The 24,769-nt window shown below is 44.2% G+C and overlaps 1 protein-coding gene across 2 annotated transcripts in view; it reads left to right on the top strand.

Moving 5' to 3' along the window:
• Positions 1–24,769, top strand: part of PPP1R1A (protein phosphatase 1 regulatory inhibitor subunit 1A) — a 213,428-nt gene that overhangs the window by 169,571 nt on the left and 19,088 nt on the right. For both annotated transcript variants that reach the window (XM_056562772.1, XM_056562771.1), the window contains 2 exons: positions 10,195–10,431; positions 23,712–23,834. In XM_056562772.1, coding sequence (XP_056418747.1) covers positions 10,195–10,431; positions 23,712–23,803 — 329 coding nt within the window. In that variant the 3' untranslated portion in view covers positions 23,804–23,834. The remainder of the gene's footprint in view (positions 1–10,194; positions 10,432–23,711; positions 23,835–24,769) is intronic.

Below are 24,769 nucleotides of genomic sequence, written 5' to 3' on the forward strand. Positions count from 1 at the left end.
TTCTGAAGCCACCAAAATGTTATCCAAAAATAGAAAATAAGTGAGGATTAAAGAAAAATAAGTAGATAACTAATATAGATAAAGCAAATCCTTACATATAAAAGTAAGAAAGAGCTGCTGGGAGCTGTAAATCACTGTCTATGTCAGTGTTTCCCAACCAGGGTGCCTCCAGCTGTTGCAAAACTACAACTCCCAGCATGCCCGGACAGCCAACGACTGTCCGGGCATGCTGGGAGTTGTAGTTTTGCAACAGCTGGAGTCACCCTGGTTGGGAAACATTGGTTTATGTAGAGGACAGGAGCTTCTTCAGGGTCCAATACAGTACACCAAGTGTCCAAAATGGAGCCACCCTTACTTGGTGTCCAAAAGGAGCAGCTAACCCTGGCACAAGTAAGGAGTAGTACAAAACTTGTAGTTCCTCCCTGTACTGTAGGGGGCGCTACCAGACAGCCAGTCAGTGCATGCACTTTAGTAATAGAGGTGACTACCTGAGTGCCCGGCGTTGCCCGGTTTTTCCTTCCTAATCCTTGTTGGGGAGGAAAATAAACAAAGGAAGAAGCTTTTGACTTCATATCCCGTCCTCATATATTGTTGTCATATCCCGACCTCTTATACCGACCTCCTATCCCGACCTCCTATCCTGTCCTCCTATCTCGTCCTCCTATCCCGTCCTCCTATCTCGATCTACTTTCCCGTCCTCCTTTCCCATCCTCCTTTCCCGTTCTCCTTTCCCGTCCTCTTATCTCGACCTCCTTTCCCTTCCTCCTATCTCGACCTCCTATCCCGACCTCCTATCCCGGTCCTCCTATCCCGACCTCCTATCCCGGTCCTCCTATCCCGGTCCTCCTATCCCGGTCCTCCTATCCCGGTCCTCCTATCCCGGTCCTCCTATCCCGTCCTCCTATGTCGACCTCCTATCCCGACCTGTAATATGTGTACCAGTTGTTGAAACATCTCCAGCCATACGGAAGTTATGTGGGAACATACATTTCCCATTGATTTGCATGGGACTTTAAACAAAAACCCCGACCCTCACAAATGGGGGTAGTTAAGGGTGAAATTAACTATCCTATATTTTAAGTGGGCATATAAGTAACATGTGACCAAGTATTATCGAAATATCTCCAGCCGTTTGGAAGTTATGCAGTAACATATATTTCCCATAGACTTGTATGGGACTTTAAACATAAGCCCCGCCCCTGGCAAATGGGGGTGAGTAAGGGTTAAATTACCTATCCTATGTTTGTTGTTGACATATAAGTAACATGTGTGCCAAGTTTCATGTTAATATCTTTAGCCGTTTGGACGTGATGCTGGAACATACACACACACACACACACATTGGCCCTCATTTACTATTGTAAACCCGACCTCTTTTGTCGGGTTTTCTTGTCGCATCTTTGTCTGCGCCATGTCGCAGACATCGTGCGCCAGTCTGCGACACGATGCAACATTTTTTCCCGACGGACCCGATGTGGATTCTCCCAAACCCGAAAAAGGGGCGTAACACGACATTTCTGAGCTTTCCCACGTATTTATAAAGGTTTTCAACCCGTATTTGTTGTATTGTTGTGGATTTTTTCCCGACAGCTCAGAGGAGTTGGAAACCAAAACCAACAAAACCCACGTGCGACAAACAGGATGCGACATAATAATAAATACCAGGGGAAAAAAGCAGTCAGGTAAGAAAGCAAGATAGACTTACAACCCGATTTCCTAAGTAAATGAGGGCCCTTGAGTTTTATATACATAGATTTACCAGTGAATGCCCATTCTGATTGGTCAAACCTCCTCTGTTTGATAGCACTCTTCTGTGTTCTTTCCTATCCTATCAGACAGTGCTAGCCCACCCTCACTTACCACACTTACAGCATTTGGCCCATCTAGTCTGCCCAATATTCTGAATACTATGAATAGTTTCTGGCACTAACTTATATTGTTATATGAAGGATAGCCTTATACATGCCTAAACTCCTTCAATGTATTTGCAGCTACCACTTCTGCTGGAGACTATTCCATGCATCCACTACTCTCTCAATAAAGTAATGCTTCTTGATATTATTGCATAAACCTTTGCCCCTCTAATATAATACTATGTTCTCTTGTTTTATTTTTTCTTCTGTTAAATATGCTCTCCTCCTTTACTATGTTGATTCCCTTTATGTATATGAAAGTTTCTATCATATCCCCTCTGCCTAGACTTTCTTCCATGCTATACATGTTAAAGGTCCTTTAACCCCTTGGGGACCAAGCCCATTTTGACCCTAAGGACCAGAGCATTTTTTGCACATCTGACCACTGTCACTTTAAGCATTAATAACTCTGGGATGCTTGTACTTATGAATTTGTTTCAGATAATGTTTTTTTGTGACATATTCTACTTTGTTAGTGGTAAATTTTCATTGATATTTGCATCATTTCTTGGTGAAAAATTCCAACATTTCATGAAAAATTTGAATATTTTTATAACTTTTAAGCTCTCTGATGTAAAGAAATTGGACATACCAAATAAATTATATATTGATTCCCATATACAATATGTCTACTTTATGTTTGCATCATAAAGTTGACATGTTTTAACTTTTTGAAGACATCAGAGGGCTTCAAAGTATAGCAGAAATTTTCCAATTTTTCAAGTACATTTCAAAATCTGAATTTTTCAGGGACCAGTTCAGTTTTGAAGTGAATTTGAGGGTCTTCATGTTAGAAATACCCCATAATGGACCCCATTATGAAAACTGCACCCTCAATGTATTCAAAATGACATTCAGAAAGTTTATTAACCATTTAGGTGTTTCACAGGAATAGCAGCAAAGTGGAGGCGAAAATTCTAAATCTTCATTTTTTACACTAACATGTTCTTGTAGACCCATATTTTTTTTTTTAACAAAGCGTAAAAAGGAAAAAAAGCCCCCCAAATATGTAACCCAATTTCTCCCAAGTAAGGAAATACCTCATATGTGGATGTAAAGTGCTTTGTCGGGCATGTCGCGTTTAGGAAGCCCCTATGGTGCCAGAACAGCGAAAAACACCCCACATAGTATACTATTTGGGAAACTACACCCCTCAAGGAACGTAACAAGTGGTACAGTGAGCATTTATACCCCACAGGTGTTTGACGACTTTGCGTTAAAGTTGGACGTGAAAATTAAAAATAAAATGTTTTTACTAAAATGGTGATATGACCCCAAATTTTTCATTTTCAAAAGGGGTAATAGGTGAAAATGTCCCCCAAAATTTTAAACCCCATTTCTCTCGAGTAAGGAAATATATCATATGTGGATGTAAAGTGATCTGCAGGTGCACTAGAGGGCTCAAAAGGGAGGGAGCGACATTGGGCTTTTGGAAAGCGAATTTTGCTCAAATGGTTTTTGCGGGGAATGTCTCATTTAGGAAGCTCCCATGATGCCAGAACAGCAAAACACATCCCACATGGCATAGTATTTGGGATACTACACCCCTCAAGGAACGTAACAAGGGGTACAGTGAGCATTTACACCCCAATGGCGTTTGACAGATCTTTGTAACAGTGGGCTGTGCAAATGAAAAATTACATTTTTCACTTTCACGGACCACTGTTTCAAAAATCTGTCAGTCACCTGTGGGGTGTTAAGGCTCACCATACCCCTTGTTACCTTCCGTGAGGGGTGTAGTTTCCAAAATGGGGTCACATGTGGGTATTTTTTTTTTTTTTTATGTCAGAACCGCTGAAACCAGCAGCCTCCCATTTGCAAATCACCACTTTAAGCCTCAAATGTACATGGTGCTCTCACTCCTAAGCCTTGTTGTGCGCCACGCGGAGCATTTTACGCCCACATATGGGGTATTTCCGTACTTGGAAGAAATTGTGTTACAAATTTTGGGGGTCTTTATTTCCTTTTACCTCTTATAAAAATGAATAGTATGGGGCAACACCAGTATGTTAAAGTAAAACATTTATTTTTTTTACACAAACAGGCTGGTGTAGACCAACTTTACCTTTTCATAAGGAGTAAAAGGAAAAAAAAGCTCCCCAAAATTTGTAACGCAATTTCTCACGAGTACGGAGATACCCAATATGTGGCCCTAAACTGTTGCCTTGAAATAAGACAGAGCTCTGAAATGAGAGAGCGCCATGCGCATTTGAGGCCTACATTAGGGATTTTCATACGGGTGTACCCAGATGCAAGCGTTTCACTTGCCTCCTCTACCAAAAAATACTGTACGTCAGTTTTCCCCAAACAGGGTGCCTCCAGCTGTTGCAAAACTCACCTCATGCCTGGACAGTCAATGGCTGTCCGGCAATACTGGGAGATGTTATTTTGCAACAGCTGGAGTCTCAGTTTTGGAAAAACTGACGTACAAGACGTTTAAAATTTTTATTTTGGGGGGGGACGGGGCGACAGTGTAAGGGTGTAGTGTATATGTAGTGTTTTACTCTTTATTTAGGGTTAGTGTAGTGTAGAGTTTTTAGACAGGCCGGGGTTTACAGAGAGTTTCCAGCTGCAGCGGAAAATTTGCCGGATCTCAAACTTGAAGCGGGAAACTTGCTGTAAACCCCCGCCAAAACTACAACTCCCAGCATGCACTGACAGACCATGCATGCTGGGAGTTGTAGTTATGCAACAGCTGGAGGCACACTGGTTGGGATTGGGAAACATTGAGTTAGGTAACAGACTACCGCAGTGTGTCCGCACCACTGTCTGTTTCCTAACTCAGTGTTTCCTAACCCATGTGCCTCCAGATGTTGCAAAACTACTCCCAGCATGCATGGTCTGTCAGTGCGTGCTGGGAGTTATAGTGTTGCAACAGCAGGAGGCACACGGGTTGGGAAACACTGAGTTAGGTAACAGACAATGTTTCCCAACCAGTGTGCCTGCAGTTGTTGCAATACTACAACTCCCAGCATGCCCAGACAGCGGAAGGGCATGTTGGGAGTTGTAGTTATGCAACAACTGGAGGAGAACAGTTGTAGTGGTCTCCAAACTGTAGCCCTCCAGATGTTGCAATACTTCAACTCCAAGCATGCCCAGACTGAAGGGCCAGATGTTGCCAAACTCAAACTCTCAGCATGCCTGGACAGTCTCGGCATGCTTTGAAATGACATCTGGAGCACTACAATTTGGACACCACTGTATAGTGGTCTCCAAACAGTGCCCTTCCAGATGTTGCAAAACTACAACTTCCAGCATGGGACAGTCTGGGCATGCTGAGCGTTGTAGTTTTGCAAAATTTGGAAGGACCTTGGTCTCCAAACTGTGGTCCTCCAGATGGGCATGCTGGGAATTGTAGTTTTGAAACTCCTAGATACAGCAGTGAAGATCACTTTACGGCAATCTTCACTGCTGCATCTGGCAGACCTCTGCCGCTGCCTCCACTTGCCTGCGCCTGTCAGCCGCTGGTCCATGGTCCCTGGTCCCCGTGTGAAGCCAGGCAACCGGCGCCGGCAGTCCCCAATAAGTCCTGATCAGCCAATCGCAGGGGATAGGAGGTGGTGGCACCCTTGCCTTCTCGCTCCTATCCTTTAGGATGATCGGGGCTGTCTCTGACAACTCCGATCATCCCTATTTTCCAGGCTATCTGGTCATCAGAGACCCGATCAGCCCATAATTGCCACGAATCGCCGATCTGAATTGCTCGCCGACATGGGGGCTCTCAGGACCACCCAGACATTTGCACGGGATGCCTGCTGAATGATTTCAGTAGGCATCCTGTTCCGATCCCCGTTTGGCTAGTGGCGGGGACGGAAATTCCCATGGGCGTACAGGTAAACCCTTGGTCCTTTAAGTACCAGGACGCAAGGGTGTATCAATACGCCCGTGGTCCCCAACAGGTTAATCTTTCCTGGTAAGTTTTATCCTGCAGTCCATGTACTAGTTTTGTAGCTCTTCTCTGAACTCTCTCCAAAAGATCTATATCCTTCTGGAGATATGGTCTCCAGTACTGCGCATAATACTCCAAGTGAGGTATAACCATTGTTCTGTACAGCATCATGAGCAATTCCCTCTTTCTACTGCTAATACTTCTCCCTATACACCCAAGCTTTCTGCTAGCATTTCCTTCTTCTTTATTACATTGTCTGCCTACCTTTAAAGGGGTTATCCACGATGTAACACTCATGTTTCACAAGACAGAAACTCCGGTGAATGTGGATCCGCTGGTCCTGTGTGACAGATGACTCAGACCGTACCAGGGAACGTAGTCTACCCCTCACACAGCTCGACCACACAGGCGGCTGAGGAGATGCGAGGCACAGAAGGGATAAGGAAGCTCGTAGTCAGGATAGTAGAAGGTCAAGGCAGGAGGCACAGTAGCATAGTCAGGATGTAGCAGGAGGTGAATAGACAGGCGGCAGAGGAGCAAGTTCAAGTCACAGAGCAAAGGATCAGATACACGGAAAGGCAACTCTCAGGAATGCTTTCTCTCAGGCACAAGGCAACAAACATCTGGCAGGGAAGTGAGGAGGGTGGAGCCACAGGTGAATTACACTATTGAGCCCACTGGCCCTTTAAATCTTAAAGCTCCGGCACGCGCGCACCCTATGGGACGGGGACACACGTGTCGGAGCAGAGACAGAGGTGGGGGCAGGAGAAGCACCAGGTGACTGACGGACTGGGGCTCAGCCCTGAAGGCAGCGGCAGGTAACAAGACCATGCGCTCACGGCCCGCATGTACTGCCAGAGCACATAACATAACACAGTAATAGAAAAACAGAGCTATTTTCTTTTAAAAAAAAAAGGTGCCCTGTATGTCCCCAGTTTGAGTATGGTATTACAACTTAGCAACATTCATTTCAATGGAACTGAGCTACAGAACCACACAGGCAGGGCATGGTTTATGAAAGAAATTATCTCTGTTTTTCTATTCCTGGATAATCCCTTTAAGTCATCTGAAATAATTAGGACTATATCAAATATTCCATAGTCCACCATTTGGTTTTTACATCCCATTGTATGTTCTTTTTCATTTGGGGTATCCCTCCAGGAACATTGACCCTGTTATATTTGTTTGTGTCATCAGCAAAACGGTCAATACCTTATCAGCAAGACATTCTGCAATATTACTGATAACAATATAACAGTACAGATCCCGAGGTACCCTGGGGCACTGTCTGTAATTTCACCATCATTATGCATTGTGCACGAATAACCCCATACACTGGTCTAATAATAATTCTGTGTATAATGTAGATAGATTATTATTTATTATTATAAATGTATGGCTGACAATATGTGGTACAAAAACACATAAAACACTATATGCATAACTTACACTACTGTACATAAAATAAAAGGGAATGTGATGATGATGATACCAGTAGTTAGTTAATAGCAAATAAACATATTTGACATTTTTTCGCACTATGGGTACATGTGCGTGTGTCATCCACTGTTTAGGCTATACAACAAATTTTGCCATGCTTTCATAATGCCAAGAATCATTTAACATTTAGGTCAACCATAATGTTAAATTTTTAATATGATATTTCAGAAATAACACAGAAGTTTATACTGACCCCTATTGGAGCTTTGTGGAATGTAATTTGTACCTTTACTGGTCTGCAATAATAAAATCCCAATACACCACTTAAAGTGTACCTGTCGTTAACAAAACTTTTTGAATATAATATTTATATGTATAGTATACAATAAAAAGTATAAGTATATTTGTAATATACATTGATTAACAAATTTGTATATTTTTGGGTAAAAACATACTGCCCCTGCAGCTATTACCTGTGTGCCTCTGTGAGGAGACCAAATACAGGAAGTGAGGGCAGGACAGGCAGGGCCATGCTTGTCCTCGGTGTACAGAGCCCTGCTTGTCCTCGGTGTACAGAGCCCTGCTTGTCCTCAGTGTACAGAGCCCTGCTTGTCCTCGGTGTACAAAGCCCTGCTTGTCCTCGGTGTACAAAGCCCTGCTTGTCCTCAGTGTATAGAGCCCTGCTTGTCCTCGGTGTACAGAGCCCTGCTTGTCCTCAGTGTACAGAGCCCTGCTTGTCCTCGGTGTACAGAGCCCTGCTTGTCCTCGGTGTACAGAGCCCTGCTTGTCCTCGGTGTACAGAGCCCTGCTTGTCCTCGGTGTACAGAGCCCTGCTTGTCCTCGGTGTACAGAGCCCTGCTTGTCCTCGGTGTACAGAGCCCTGCTTGTCCTCGGTGTACAGAGCCCTGCTTGTCCTCGGTGTACAGAGCCCTGCTTGTCCTCGGTGTACAGAGCCCTGCTTGTCCTCGGTGTACAGAGCCCTGCTTGTCCTCGGTGTACAGAGCCCTGCTTGTCCTCGGTGTACAGAGCCCTGCTTGTCCTCGGTGTACAGAGCCCTGCTTGTCCTCGGTGTACAGAGCCCTGCTTGTCCTCAGTGTACAGAGCCCTGCTTGTCCTCGGTGTACAAAGCCCTGCTTGTCCTCGGTGTACAAAGCCCTGCTTGTCCTCGGTGTACAAAGCCCTGCTTGTCCTGGAGTGTATAGAGCCCGGCTTGTCCTCGGTGTACAGAGCCCTGCTTGTCCTCAGTGTACAGAGCCCTGCTTGTCCTCGGTGTACAGAGCCCTGCTTGTCCTCGGTGTACAGAGCCCTGCTTGTCCTCGGTGTACAGAGCCCTGCTTGTCCTCGGTGTACAGAGCCCTGCTTGTCCTCGGTGTACAGAGCCCTGCTTGTCCTCGGTGTACAGAGCCCTGCTTGTCCTGGGTGTACAGAGCCCTGCTTGTCCTCGGTGTACAGAGACCTGCTTGTCCTCGGTGTACAGAGCCCTGCTTGTCCTCGGTGTACAGAGCCCTGCTTGTCCTCGGTGTACAGAGCCCTGCTTGTCCTCGGTGTACAGAGCCCTGCTTGTCCTCGGTGTACAGAGCCCTGCTTGTCCTCAGTGTACAGAGCCCTGCTTGTCCTCAGTGTACAGAGCCCTGCTTGTCCTCAGTGTACAGAGCCCTGCTTGTCCTCGGTGTACAAAGCCCTGCTTGTCCTCGGTGTACAAAGCCCTGCTTGTCCTCAGTGTATAGAGCCCTGCTTGTCCTCAGTGTACAGAGCCCTGCTTGTCCTCAGTGTACAGAGCCCTGCTTGTCCTCAGTGTACAGAGCCCTGCTTGTCCTCGGTGTACAGAGCCCTGCTTGTCCTCATTGTACAGAGCCCTGCTTGTCCTGCCCCCACTTACTGAATTTGGACTCCTCACAGAGACACACAGACAATGCCTGTTAGGACAAAAATATACACATTTGTTAACCAATATATATCACAAATATAAATAAAATAGTATTATTTACATTATATAATAAGTTTTTGTTAACAACAGGTACACTTTACGGTTACTGATGAGAGAGATTTTATTTATACATCTTTCTTTATAATTCACCACAAAACCAGCTGAATATCCAAATTTTTAAACCCCCAGAAATATGCCATCATATACTAGAAATGCTGTAACTAGACACCTTCTGGGACAATAAAGTGAATAGGGGAGATTCATCAAAACCTGAATAGAGGAAGAGTGGTGCAGTTGCCCATAGCAACCAATCAAATTGCTTCTTTATATTTTCAGAGGCCCTTTTAAAAATCAAAGAAGCAATCTGATTTGTTGCTATGGGCAACTGCACCACTCTTCCTCTACACAGGTTTTGATAAATCTCCCCAAATGTATTTATTCAAAACTATTGTAGGGGCTCATTCACATCCCATTTTTGGGATACAGCAGTCGGATCCAGTGGGTGAATTTAAAAACTATCCGCTGCCGTTTCCCTGCCAGACCCACCGCACCCCATTCATTCAAATGAGCCGGAGCATGCAGTTAATGACGATGGTCGGCTCATTTTTTGACCATATCTGGTTTTGTACCGAACTGAAAACCATGATCTGCCAGAGTCACTAGCTGACTCTGTCTGGCTAATTCAAATGAATAGGCTGAGGTACAGGTCTGAAGAGGATACGGCAGCAGCCTGTTTAAATTATCCCGCCTGGTCCGCTTGCCGTATCCCCAAAAAGTGATGTGAATGCACCCTAAAAGAGTTGCTTTTAGAAAAAGTAGGGGCTGACCCTCCAGAAGCAGGGCTCTTGTTATAGGGGCATGGCACTAAGGGGTGCATAGTATACTCTGTTTACTATGATTTTATAAGACATGGCATTGGGATGTCAGTTTATTCTTCTTCCCTCTTTTGGTCGAACTTGATGGACATGTCTTTTCTTCCTCTGTACTAACAAAGTAACAATTCCTGACTTTTACTCTTTCCTCAGAACTCCAGTTATTAGCGGAACATCACTTGTGCAAACAGGGCTCAGAAGATGAAGGTACCCCACAGAGTAAGAGCAGTACGGAGAATAGACCGAACTTGGGGTGTTGTTGCCATGGAAACACGGCTCCCATTCAGACATCTCAGCAGACCAGCTCATGTAGCTGTTTTACACCAGATGGACAAATGGAAAAGAACTCCATGGGGAGGAAGCAGGACGGACAGCCAGACTCCTCGCAAGGTAGACTCATCACTGTGGATTTATCAGTAATTTTTACATTTTATTTTATAAGAGCTTCTAATTTATTTATTTATTTATTTTATAAGAGCTTCTAATTTATTTATTTATTTATTTCACTTTTTTTTATTTTTTTTTATACATGGGTATATTTTATGATAGTGGAAACTCATCTCAAAACTGTCTATGTAACTATTGCGAATATTCTTGTTTAGCTAAGGCTGGAGGCACCCTGGTTGGTTAACACTGATCTAAGGAGCCAACAAAACTAAACATGTCTCACCCATAGCTGTAAAGCTGTGAGCTGAACAAATATCACATATATCTTGTCTGAGCTCAGGCTGTTTAGCTGAACACGTAAGGGTGCATTCACTCTATGGAATTTCGGAGCAAGGAAATTCCCATGCAGCAGCCTCCCATTATCTTAAATGGGCTTCTGTTGCACCATGCACACAGCTGAATTTCTGGGGCCAAATATTGCACCGTGGAAATTTTAAAAAGACAGACTCGTGTTTGGGCAGAATCAACTAGGATATGCAATGCTGTCATTGGTGGCAACGTATGTCTGAGCGGTCATCCAGTCGGTGCCAGCTGTGTGCAGAATGTTTGCATGGAATTTGTCCGGGCGGATGTTTGGTAGTATGATTGTGTCCTTACTGTATATACAGGTTTCTTGTCTGTCTCTGAATGTAAACAAGAATGTTCTCATTCACTGACAGCAAACACATATCTTAAACATGGTAAGTATTTGAAACACAAAGGGGGAGGTTTATCTAAATCTGATTGGTTGCTATGTAACAGTTGCCCAAAGCAAGCAATCAGATTGCTTCTTTCATTTTTTAGAGGCCTTTATAAAAAAAAAAAATAAAGCAGGAATCTGATAGGTTGCGAAGGGCAACTGCACTGCTGTTCCTCTGCACAGGTTTGGATCAATACTGCTTTTCATGTATATATAACAGCATTTCCTACATATCTACAGGATATGTCATAAATGTCTGATAGATATAAGTATCAACTCTGGAAAACACTTCTATAATGAGATCAAGGGTCCCCTGGCTCAGATTGCTTCTTGTAATCTGTTAGGTTTCTATGGGAAACTGCACCACTCAACCTCTACACAGGTTTTAATACATCTCCCTCATTGTCTTTTTTGAAGTTGAACATGTGGCCCAGTCTAAGAACCAAAGAACGTTAGATAAGCTTTTCATTAAAGGGGTTATCCATCAAGAAAATACTTTTTTTCCCAATAAATGTGCCCAGGCTGTGTGATAACATTACCTCCCTCGCAGCCTTGTTATAATGGTGCCTTGTCTCCTGGGAACTTCGCTCCCTGGTGCTGCACACAGATTGCGAAGATCAGCCAGAGTGACTATTGGGTTCTTGGTCACCTCTCTTACCGAGGCTTTTTCCTCCCAATTACTTTGTTCAGTGAGGCGTCAGCTCCAGGAAAAGCCCTGGTTGATCCACACTTCTTCCATTTAAGAATTATGGAGGCCTTTGTGCTCTAGGGAACTTACAGTGCATCAGAAACAGTTTTGTACACTTTTCCAGATCTGTGCCTTCACACAACCCTAACTCTACAGGCAGTTCCTTCCACCTCATGGCTTGATTTTTGCTCTGATATAGACTGTAAGCTGTCAGGTCTTATTTAGGCAGGTGTGTGTCTTACAAAACCATGTCCAATCAACTGCCTCCTCCAGGGCCAGATTAAGGCTGTCTGCAGGATGGAGCACTTGAGTATGATGCCTCCCCCCTTCGAGAATAAACCAATCCCAGCACAGGTGCAGCCCTCTCCTCCCTAACCGACATTTTTAATTATGTTAAATTGACAACCTATTATGCCTCACAATACGAGACTCTATAAGCAGGATCTTAACCTGTTGGGGACGAAGGGCGTATGCATACGCCCTTGCGTCCTGGTACTTAAGGATGAAGGGCGTATCCATACGCCAGTGGGAATTTCAGTCCCCGCCGCGCACCGGGCGGGGACCGGGCCGGGGTGACTGCTGATATCTATCCGCAGGCACCCCGTGCAAATGCCCAGGGGGGTCATTAGACCCCCCCATGTCGGCAATTGGCGCAAATCGCAAGTGAATTCACACTTGCGATTTGCGCCGATTCCGGGTCATTACGGGTCTATGGTGACCCAGTGACCCGGAATATAAGGGGGATCGCGGGTGTCTAAGACACCCACGATCCCCCTGAAGCGATAGGAGTGAGGTGGCATGGGTGCCACCCCTCCTATCCCTGCTATTGGTGGTCTAGATGCAACCACAAATAGCAGATCGGGGGCGGGGGGTTTACTTTCGTTTTCCCCGTCCTGCCCACCCACAATAGGCGGGCCAGAACGGGAAAAATGAAGAGGAGCGGCGCCGAAGATCACTTACCCGTCCGGAGGCAGCGGAGCGACGGTGATCGGCGGGCGGCGATGGAGATCTGCAGGCGGCGTGCGGCAGAAGAGGATGGCTCCCTGAATGCGACGGAAGCCGGTGAGTTGCCTAGCAACATCTAAAGCGCTACAGTCTGAGACCACTATAGTGGTCTCTAGACTGTAGCCCTCCAGATGTTGCAAAACTACAACTCCCAGCATGCCCAGAGAGCTGTTTGCTGTCTGGGCATGCTGGGAGTTGCAGTTTTGCAACAGCTGGAGGTCTACAGTTTAGAGACCACTGCACAGTGATCTCTATACTGCCCTCTAGATCTTGCAAAACTACAACTCTTAGCATGCCCACACAGCTGTTTTCTGTCTGGGCATGCTGGGAGTTGCAGTTTTGCAACATCTGGAGGTCCACAGTTTGGAGATCAATGTTCAGTGGTCTCTAAACTGTAGCCCTCCAGATGCTGCAAAACTGCAAATCGCAGCATGCCCAAACAGCAAACAGCTGTCTCGGCATGCTGGGAGTTGTAGTTGCGTACATCCAGCTGTTGCCCTTCTGTGATCAGTACATGCTGGGAATTGTAGTTTTGCAACAGCTGGAGGCACACTCGTTGGAAAATACTGAGTTAGGTAACAGAACCTAACTGAAGGTTTTCCAACCAGTGTGCCTCCAGCTGTTGCAAAACTACAACTCCCAGCATGCACAGTCTGTCAGTACATGCTGGGAGTTGTAGTTTTGCAACAGCTGTAGGCACACTGGTTGGAAAATACTGAGTTAGGTAACAGGACCTAACTGAAGGTTTTCCAACCAGTCTGCCTCCAGCTGTTGCAAAACTACAACTCCTAGCATGTACTGACAGACCGTTCATGCTGGGAGTTGTAGTTTTGAAACAGCTGGAGGCACACTGGTTGGAAAATACTGAGTTAGGCAACAGGACCTAACTGAAGGTTTTCCAACCAGTGTGTCTCCAGCTGTTGCAAAACTACAACTCCCAGCAAGCACGGTCTGTCAGTACATGCTGGGAGTTGTAGTTTTGAAACAGCTGGAGGTTTGCCCCCCCACGATCGCGCGGATGTCCACCATTAACCCCTCTGATGCCGTGATCAATACATATCATGGCATCTGCAGCATTGCGGTAGTTTGAATGGATGATCTGATCGCCCGCAGCGCTGCCGCGGCGATCCGATCATCCAGCATGGCGGCCGGAGGTCCCCTCACCTTGCTCCGGCGGTCTCCCGGGGTCTTCTGCTCTGGTCTGAGATCGAGCAGACCAGAGCAGAAGATCACTGATAATACTGAGCAGTGCTGTGTCCTATACATAGCACTGCACAGTATTAGCAATCAAAGGATTGCTATAGATAGTTCCCTATGGGGACTATTAAAGTGTAAAAATGAAAGGAAAAAAAAGTGAAAAATCCCCTCCCCCAATAAAAATGTCAAATGTCCTTTTTTCCCATTTTACCCCCATAAAGTGTAAAAAAAATAAAAAAAATTAATACACATATTTGGTATTGCCGCGTGCTTAAATGTCCGAACTATTAAAATAAAATGTTATTTATCCCATACGGTGAACGGCGTGAACGTAAAAAAAAAAAAAAAAAAGTGCAAAATTGCTACTTTTTTGTCACATTTTATTCAAAAAAATAATAATAAAAAAATGAATAAAAGTTTTATACACAAATTTGGAATCAATAAAAAGTACAGATCATGGCGCAAAAATGAGCCCTCATACCGCCGCTTATACGGAAAAATGAAAAAGTTATAGGTCATCAAAATAGAAGGATTTTAAACATACTAATTTGGTTAAAAAGTTAGCGATTTTTTTAAGCGCAACAATAATAGAAAAGTATATAATCATGGGTATCATTTTAATCGTATTGACCCACAGAATAAAGAACACGTCATTTTTACTGTAAATGGTACGGCGTGAAAACAAAACCTTCCTAATTTTTCAAAATTGCGGTTTTCTTTTTAATTTCCCCACACAAATAGTATTTTTTTGGCCATACATTTTATGGTAAAATGAGTGATGTTGTTACTCAGGTCTCGCAAAACACAAGCCCCATACTAGTCTGTGCCACGATGCCGGCTGGCAGGAGGTGGATCCTCTGTGCCAGAGAGGGATTGGCGTGGACCGTGCTAGTGGACCGGTTCTAAGTTACTACTGGTGTTCACCAGAGCCCGCCGCAAAGCGGGATGGTCTTGCTGCGGCGGTAGTAACCAGGTCGTATCCACTAGCAACGGCTCAACCTCTCTGACTGCTGAAGATAGGCGCGGTACAAGGGAGTAGACAAAAGCAAGGTCGGACGTAGCAGAAGGTCGGGGCAGGCAGCAAGGATCGTAGTCAGGGGCAACGGCAGGAGGTCTGGAACACAGGCTAGGAACACACAAGGGAACGCTTTCACTAGGCACAAGGGCAACAAGATCCGGCGAGGGAGTGCAGGGGAAGTGAGGTATACATAGGGAGTGCACAGGTGAACACACTAATTGGAACCACTGCGCCAATCAGTGGCGCAGTGGCCCTTTAAATCGCGCGCCCTAGGGAGCGGGGCCGCGCGCGCCGGGACAGGACCGACGGAGAGCGAGTCAGGTACGGAAGCCGGGGTGCGCATCGCGAGCAGGCGCCACCCGCATCGCGAATCGCATCCCGGCTGGAGGTGGTATCGCAGCGCACCCGGTCAGTGGATCTGACCGGGGCGCTGCCGTAGCGAGAATGTTGCGAGCGCTCCGGGGAGGAGCGAGGACCCGGAGCGCTCGGCGTAACAGTCTGTGGAGGAAAATATAAAAGAGTTATGATTTTTAGAAGACGAGGAGGAAAAAACGAAAATGCAAAAATAAAATTTAAATTTAAATCAAAATGGGCTGTGTCCTTAAGGGGTTAAAGGAAGGGTACCAACAGTTTTGTCCATGTCTGTCTGTGCGATATATATAAAAAAAATACAAACATATTTTCAATTAAATAAATAATTAAGTAAACCATAATTAACTAAAAAAAATGGCCACTTTGTCGCCCTAAAGGTTTTTCTGCATGAAACAGGATTTAATTTTACCAAATACAACCTTTGCTATAGTAACAACTAGGGATCGACCGATATAATTTTTTTAGGGCCAATACCGATAATCTGTGGAGGTTAGGGCCGATAGCCGATAACTTATACCAATATTCTGGTATAAGTTATTGGCTATTTACCCCCCCCCCCCCCCCACACACACACCGCTACAGATCATTGATTTAAAGCGGGCGCTTTAAATCAATGAACTGCAGCGGCTTTTGCGTTGCCAGAGACCGCCGCCGCCACCCGCTTCTCTCCCCCTGCCTGTCCGGGGGTCCTGAGTCCTATCACCCCCACCGCTCCGCGCCCCCTACCGCCGCACCGCGTCGCACCCCGCACCACACCGCCCCGGCCCCATTGCCTCCCCCGTCCCCGGTTTTATAATTACCTGTTCCCGGGGTCCACTCTATATCTGGCTCCGGTGGCGTCCTCCTTAGCTGTCACTGTGCGCACTGACGGTGACGTTGTGTCGCGTCACGTCACTCGTCATTGCGCACAGCATAACGCAGGACGCAGCAGGAGCCCGAAGTAGCGTTGACCCCGGGCCCCGGGAATAGGTAATTATAAAACCGGAGATGGGGGAGGCAATGGGCCAGGGCGGTGCGGTGGGGGGTGCGACGCGGTGCGGTGGGGGCGGTGCGGGGAGCAAGGCATTATCGGCATATCGGCAAGGTAATTGCCGATACCGATAATGCCCAAAATCGTGATTAACAGCCGATAATATCGGCCAAACCGATAACAACTACTTAATATTGTGGAAAAAAAAGTGTCAATTGTCAGCAAAATTTTAAAGAACAACTTTTCTGGCTTTCTTTTCCGCAAAGTCATAAATTATATCTTCATAATGAATGGTCTGAAGGAGGTGTTTTCAATACTCAGAAGGCACAGAGCATTCAGTCGTTCATCTGTCAATGAGGACCAAATGTCATTCATTACTCTTGACATTTTTGAAAACGCCCTTTCTGCACCACAATTTGCTACAGGTATGGTAAGATAAAGGCAGAAAGCAATCTCAATGTTTGGAAACACAGATTTTAACTTGTTACATCTAATTACTTTAAGGCGTTCCAATGCTGGTGGAGTGTCTTTGCTATTGATGAATTTAGAGAACTGTAACATCTCGTCCGGAAAAGAGTTTCCCATATCATCACAATATGAGGCACAAAACTTTTTGCTAAGCCAAGAAGTCCAGACTGTGACAAAGACTTAGAATATGTTAAAAATCCAAGTAGTTATCCATTTCTTTATACTCTTCAAGGTGCTTTCTAAGAAAAGTATCCAGATGGTCAACAATGGGTATAAAGCTTTCAATGTGAAATTTTGCTCGGCCATGTAGCACAACTTCATGGTCACGATTTTCATAAAATGGAAGCTTGCACTTATGTGGCCTTATTTCCCATGTTTGTACTGCTCATCAACAGAAGGTGAAAAGCTTTGTATGCTGTTTTCAATTTAATAAACTAAATTACGTAGAGAGTTTACATACTCAACAAGAGAGTTTAAAAGCTTTACCGCAAGAGATAGGTCTAATGCCTTTTCCTGCAATGTTTTGCTTGTTGCATCAAACCTATCCAGCACTTTGTTCCACAATACTGCCATGAAAGCAATGTCTCGTGATTGAATCCTTTTCATAAGACTGCATGCTTCACGTCTGGTACTTGCAGTAAGTTCTTCATCTTGAGATACATTTTTCATTGTTTCATAGTCATAATTTTTGTAGAGGACCTTTGTTGAATTTGAATTAGCTCGTGCAGACCATCTTGTGCCACTTAGACTCTGTAATGTTACTTTCCTTCCATTGTCACTTACTAGGCCAGAGAACACTCTTTCCCATCTGTCATTGGAAGAGGAGCAAAAATTGTACAGTTATAGCTTGTAAGCCCTCATATTTTCCAGCCATGTTTGATTCATTGTCATAAGATTGGCCACGTGCATTTTTTATATATCTAGGTCAAGGGTTTCCAATAGCTTCAAAATTGACAAAGCCATCTCCCTCCCTATATTTGCCCAACAGATGCTTGAAAGTTAATAAAACGCTCCTGAACTTCACTATTTTGAGAAACATACCTCAAAATTAAAGCTAGTTGGTCTGAATTTGAGCTATCTTGTGTAGGATCATTTACCAACAAAAATATTTAGATGTTTTTACTTTGTTGATTATGACTTGGAGTACATACTCATTAGCAGGATCATTTCCTCATAAACTGTAAAAGAAATGTAGGAAATATGACCTCTCCCTTGATTAGCCTGAGTTTCCAAGTGCTTGGCAAGGAATGGATCAAATTTTGCCAGAAAATTATCATTAAAATTATCAAAAATATTTTCACTCTATACTCTAAGAACAAGTCCTCTACTACAAAGAAACTTTTCAAAACTGCTTTCCAGTACTGTTTTTGGAATTCAGAATCAAGAAGGATGTAGACATTTTTGCTTGTGTTAATTCTTGAAACCCAGTGTTGTACACAGAGTAAATGACCATCACTGGTTTCATGACCTGTAATGTCTCGATGGCCGTGTGACCAAGCACAGTAGGCAGTAACAAATTAATCTTCATGGTCACCAAAAAGTATGCAGAAAAAACTAAAAATATTTCTGGTAGAAGGGGAATATAGCAACCCATCTCGTTTCTCCATTTTTTTATTTAAATGTAAAAAATTGCAATGAACAATACTGAAATTTTGTAGTAGCTTTTTTCCTTTCAGATAAAGAAAATTCACATTTAGATATATTTTGATCTGGAACAATGCCTTTGCGAGTCCAGTAATTTTGTACTGCTTTTTTATTTGGTGGCCACAATGCTGGATTTGTTGACCATTGTGGTGTCCATAGTGTCAGAGCCCTCAGGGTGGAGAGGGACAGAGTCCTAAGGGTGGAGAGGGGCAGAGCCCTTGTGTTGGTGTGGGGCAGAGCCCTCATGGTGGAGTTGGACAGAGCCCTCGGGTTGGTGTGGGGCAGAGCCCTCTGGGTGGAGTGGGGCAGAGCCCTCGGGTTGGTGTGGGGCAGAGCCCTTGGGGTGGAGTAGGACAGAGCCCTCGGGTTGGTGCGGGGCAGACCCCTCATGGTGGAGTGGGGCAGAGCCCTCAGGGTGGTGTGGGGCAGAGCACTCGGTGGAGTGGGCAGAGCCCTCGGGTGGAGTGGGGCAGAGCCCTTGGGTTGGTGTGGGGCAGAACCCTCAGGGTGGTGTGGGGCAGAGTCACGTTTTGAAAATGACATAGAAAACATTTCTCAAAGGTTAGAGACCTTTCCTAAAAAGTCACTCAGTTTCTCTTGTTTTTCCTTTTGTTCGCGCCTTTTTACAGCTCCACTTTCATACCTCCTTTGCATGCTGACATCCTGCAAAGTGAAAAGTATAAGATGCTATTTCTCTATTTATGTAAAACATAATTCAATACACAAACCATACTAAAATCTTACTCTGATCCTGAGTTAGGGCTGGTTCACATCACGTTTTCTCCCTTACGGGAGCGCATACGGCTGGGGGGAGCTAAAATCTCGCGCTCCTGACTGCCTTTCTATGCGCTCCCGTATGTAATTCATTTCAATGAGCCGGTGAAACGTTCGGTCCGGTCGGCTCATTTTTGCGCTGTATGCGCTTTTTCCCCGGACCTAAAACTGTGGTCAACCACGGTTTTAGGTCCGGTTGTAAAAGCGCATACGGCGCAAAAATGAGCCGACCGGACCGAATGTTTCACTCCGGCCGGCTCATTGAATGAATTATATACGGGAGCGTATAGAAAGGCAGTCGGGAGCGCGAGGTTTTAGCTCCCCCCAGCCGTATGCGCTCCCGTATTGTTGAAAACATGTGAACCCAGCCTTACATTGTGAATTCTACTCTAAAGCTGCATTCACTATTGTAAAGATCTATTTAAAGGGGTATCCTCAGCAAAAGGCATCAATAATTGATTGGCGGGGAGGTGATTTCTGCAAGCCTAATAATCAGCTTGGTTGAAGGGGCCTCTGTGTCTGAGAGCGCCATTGCCTCTTCACTTTCTACCAAGAACATCTCTTTACACTGGATCGTGGCTGTGCCTGGTATTGCAGCTCATTACATTGAAGTGAAACAGGCAACCTGCAATATCAGGGACAGTCTCTACCCAGTGTACAGAGCTGTGCATGGTACAAAGGGAAGATGCCGAAGCGCTCTCAGGCACAACCCCTTCAATCTACTGATCCGTGATGGTGTTGGAAATTGGACCCCACCAATCAAATATTGAATGCAATAAAAAAGTTATAGAAAACCTTTTCAAGTTACTAAACCTTACTTGCAAAGGTGCTCCTATCATATTTGACATCTTTTTCTATGTTCAGTTACTGATCAGAGAGATAAAGCACTCAATATTTGTCACAAGCATTTGACTAGTCAATGCAACTGTTCTTACACACCTTACACTGCAATGTATGAACCATTTTCTGCCTATGTAGTCTGATTTAAACATAGGTTTATGAACTACTCACCAGTTGTCAACTATACCACGTGGAGGAATACAGTCCTATGCTGTAAGGCGAAATTGCAGGCAAGAACTCTGACTCTGGGAGGGGAATTCATCAACCTTTTTAGAAACTTTATTTTTTGTCTAAAATTGTCGCACCAAAAGTCTCAGTCCCTTTCCATGCGACATTTGTGCGACATTAACTATTGAACATATCTGAAAGTGAACTACCATTTGCAGGGCTTTAGAATAGTTTTATGCAGTGGGCACTAATTCATTTTGTGCGACTTTTCTCTGAAAGTCTCAACAAAGTCCCAAAAAAGTCACAGCGCCATGATTTACACACAAACTCACACCATGTCACTTCAGGCCTTGAAAACGGTCTAAACGAGGAGAATGGATGTACCATAGGGGGCAGGTGGAACACCCCCCCCCCTCCTGATGAACTGACATGGTGTTTGTCCTCTGATCCCCCCCCCCCCCTCAATTGTGCCCGCAGGATAATTTAAGATAACAGGCGGCAGGGGGAGGAGGATGATGCCGAGCAGGCAAGTGAGGCAGCCTGTTTACATTGCGTGACGCTTGGCTGCTTAGTTTATTTCCAGTGCCGCATGCTGACGGAACAGGTGGGAGGAATAGGAGGACTCTGAGGTAATGTTCCCGTTTGCCAAATTCATCAAATGGCATGAGAGTGAATTTGTTGCAGGAAGATGTATTCTTAGGCCTTCCCTTCCATCTGCCTATCTAGTGTGGTTTACTGATAGGTCTATGAACTACTCACCAGTTGTCAACTACACCATGTCACCTGCACTAATGCAGTCCTATGCTGTAGGAACAAATTTTAGTCAGTAACTTAAACTACGAAGTCTTGTTTGGTCTTTCAAATCTAAATAAAATAAATTTAGTGGCATGCAGGATTGTCCATACAAATAAAATATAATGTGTATAATCCCACACATTAACGGTGTGAACATAAAAAATTCCAAATGCCCAAATTGTACATTTTTGATCACATCATATATCAGAAATAAATTAATAAAAATAAATTTAAAAAATCACATCAAAACAAAAATGGTACCGATAAAAATTACAGATCATAGCACAAAAATGAGCCCTCATAAATCCCTGTATACGGGGGAAAAAAGTTAGGGGCAGAAGAGGATAATTTTAGGCATACTGATTTTGATAAAAGTAGTTTCAAAGTAGTACAATGGGGAGATCAATATTTGTCCAGAGGAAGAGTTGCCCATAGTAACCAATCAGATTGCTTATTTCATTTTTGAAAAGGCCTGTGAAGAATAAATGTAGCAATCTGATTGGTTGCTATGGGCAACTCAGCAACTTTTCTTCTGGACAGGTTTTGATAAATCTCCCCTTATATGAATTGGGTGTCGTTTAATTGCATTGACCTACAAAATAAAGAGAACATTTTTAACATAAAGTGCACTGCATAAAAACAAAAACCCCAAAAGTTGCTGAATTTAATTTTTATTCTCAATTTCCCCCCACAAATAATATTTTTTTGGCCTTTCAATATATTTTATGATAAAATGAATGGTGCCATTACAAAGTATAACTGGTCGCACAAGAAACAAGCTGTCATATAGTTCTAAAAAATTAGTGTTATGGCTATTTAACCCCTTAAGGACCCATTTTCACCTTATGGACTCAGCACCTACAGACCCATATAAGGGCTTGTTTGTCACCAATTGTACTTTGTAATGACATCACTTATTTTATAACATAATCTGCATCGAAACAAAAAAATATATATTTGTGGGGTGAAATAAAAATCTAAACTTTTGGGGGCTCCTGTTTCTACGCAGTGCACTTTTCGGTAAAAATGACACCTTATCTTTATTCTGTAGGTCCATACGGTTACAAGGATACCCAATTAATATAGGTTTTATTTTACTACTTAAAAAAAAAAATTATAATTACATGCACCTAAATTAGTATGTTTAAAATATTAATTTACTGACCCCTATAACTTTTTTTTATTTTTCCGTATATGCGGCTCTATGAGGGTTAATTTTTTTGTGCCACGGTCTGTAGTTTTTATCGGTACCATTTTTGTTTTGATGGGACTTTTTGATCGCTTTTTAATTTTTTTTTTTATGGTATATGAAATGACCAATTCATCGCCATCGACCTTGCGGTTTAGCTAACCTTATATTTTAATAGTTCAGACATTTACACACACAATGGTATCACATATTATTATTTTTATCCTCCCGCTGTCCTCTCAGCTGATCGAGATATTGCTATTTTGTTGCGATTGTCCCGATCAGCTCCGCTAAGCTGCCAGGGGGATTTTAGTTACATTTTAGACATCGCGATCAACTTTGATCACAGCGTCTAAAGGATTAATGCCGCCCATCGACCTGACATTAGCCCTGGGTCCTGGCTCCTGATAGCAGTCAGGACCCACAGGGTTTGAAGCATTCTCCACTTGTGAGAACACTTCAAACTTTGGTAATGGGATCAGGGCATAGTGGTATGCCCTGCGTCCTTAACAGGTTAATAGAGGAGGAGAAAAATAAGCAAAATGCAAAAATGAAAATTGGTTGTGTCCTCAAGGCCAAAATGGTCTGTGTCTTTAGAGGGGTATACAGCACATTGTGGTGGGTGGGGGGGGGGGAGATGATATACAGCAAATTGAGGGAGGAGATGGTATACAACACATGGGGGGGATTGTATACAGTACACATGGGGGGAGATTGTATACAGTACACGGGGAGGAGATGGTATACAGCACATGGGGGGATGGTATACAGCATATGGGGGGAGGTGGTATACAGCACACGGGGGCATGGTATACAGCACACGGGGAGGATATGGTATACAGCACACGGGGAGGAGATGGTATACCGCAAATGGGGGGGGATGGTATACCGCACATGGGGGGGAGGTGGCATACAGCACATAGGGGATGGTATGCAGCACATCGGGAGGGGATGGTATGCAGCACATGGGGGGGGGGGGAAATGGTATACAGCACATGGAGGATCGTATACAGCCTGCTATCCATGGCAGGCTGTAGCAATGAAGTGCCAATAACACTGATCAATGCTGTTCTATGGAGCAGCAATGATCAGTGTATGCAATCTAAAGATTACATGTAATAATCCCCTATGGGGACTGAGGAAAATGTAAAAAATAAGCCCCAGCGTTCGGACCTCCCACGATCAGACACTTATCCTCTATCCTGCTGATATGGGCTAAGTGTTATGCACTGTAGATCTCCTTTAATTGTATGGACCTACAGAATTAAGATAATTATGTTTATGATAATTATAGTTATGTCATACATAACCAAAGGACCTAAAGATCAGTTTTTAATGGCAAGCAGCCTGTATCCCCATTCTTTTCGTCCAATGCAAAGTTCAGACCATAATTTTGTATTCTTCTTCTCATTACAGGGCTGTGCGGTAGGCAAACAAACACAGATGTCAAGGAAACAAAGGAGAAAGGAAAACAGAGCAGCCACTTACCGATTGTTCAAGATAAATAGGTCTGTAAACATCAAGAAGATGGAAGATAAAGTAAGTAATTCTGAGTGCAATGAAATGGGAAAATGCACAATATATATTCCACGACAATAACTGATAGCGTCTGCATTTGACAATAATGGCAGAGAAGATGAAATAAAATGTAAATGTGATCATTCCAGGTAGGAAAGGACGGTGACTGGTATGGATATTCTAGCATGGTATTGATAACCAATCACTCAGTTACTAATGGAGCCTGGAAATTCCCCTATACAAGAAGCTTCTCTTACTGAAAATGCTACTAAGAGCAGGATTTATTGGTTTTGTTAGGCAGACAGGATGCAACTATAAATAAAGTATAGGTAACAAAAAATATGTGTGAACTCCCTCTGTCTGTGCACTAAATTTATTAAAGGAGAAATGCAGCGCTAAACTTTTAAGTTTCTCTGTTCCCGGGCTTCAAAAACTAAAAAAGATGTTCCCCGTTGCACCGATATCAGTGTCCCGTTCCCTCGGCTCCCTGCTTCTTATCCTCAGAACGTGACAGTGCAGTCAGCCTATCACCGGCCGAGGCGGGATATCGCTATGGCCGGTGATACGGTGACTGTAGTGTGATGTTCCGAGAATAAGAAGCACAGAGCCGAGCAGCAGTGGAGTAACGGGACACGGATACGCAACGGGGGAATGTAGGAAGGTGAATTAAAGTTAGTTTTTTTCCTTTTTGCAGCCTGGGCACAGGGAAAGTTAAACGTTTAGCACCTCATTTCTTCTTTAAGAGGCTCTGTCTGTGCTCCACACAATGATATCTACAGTAGCTTCAAGGTGGCATACATCTCAATCATAGTAAATTTAATGGGACACCATAGCCAGGCTCCTTTTGCACCAAGCTCCACTCGCTCTTTCTAAAGTGGTAAGCATGGTGTAAATCCACCAAAAATCCTTTTTTACACCAGAAACCTGACATAAATGAATAACAAATCCCCCTTTGT

This window comes from Hyla sarda, chromosome 2, assembly GCF_029499605.1.
Source record: "Hyla sarda isolate aHylSar1 chromosome 2, aHylSar1.hap1, whole genome shotgun sequence".
NCBI lineage: Eukaryota > Metazoa > Chordata > Amphibia > Anura > Hylidae > Hyla > Hyla sarda.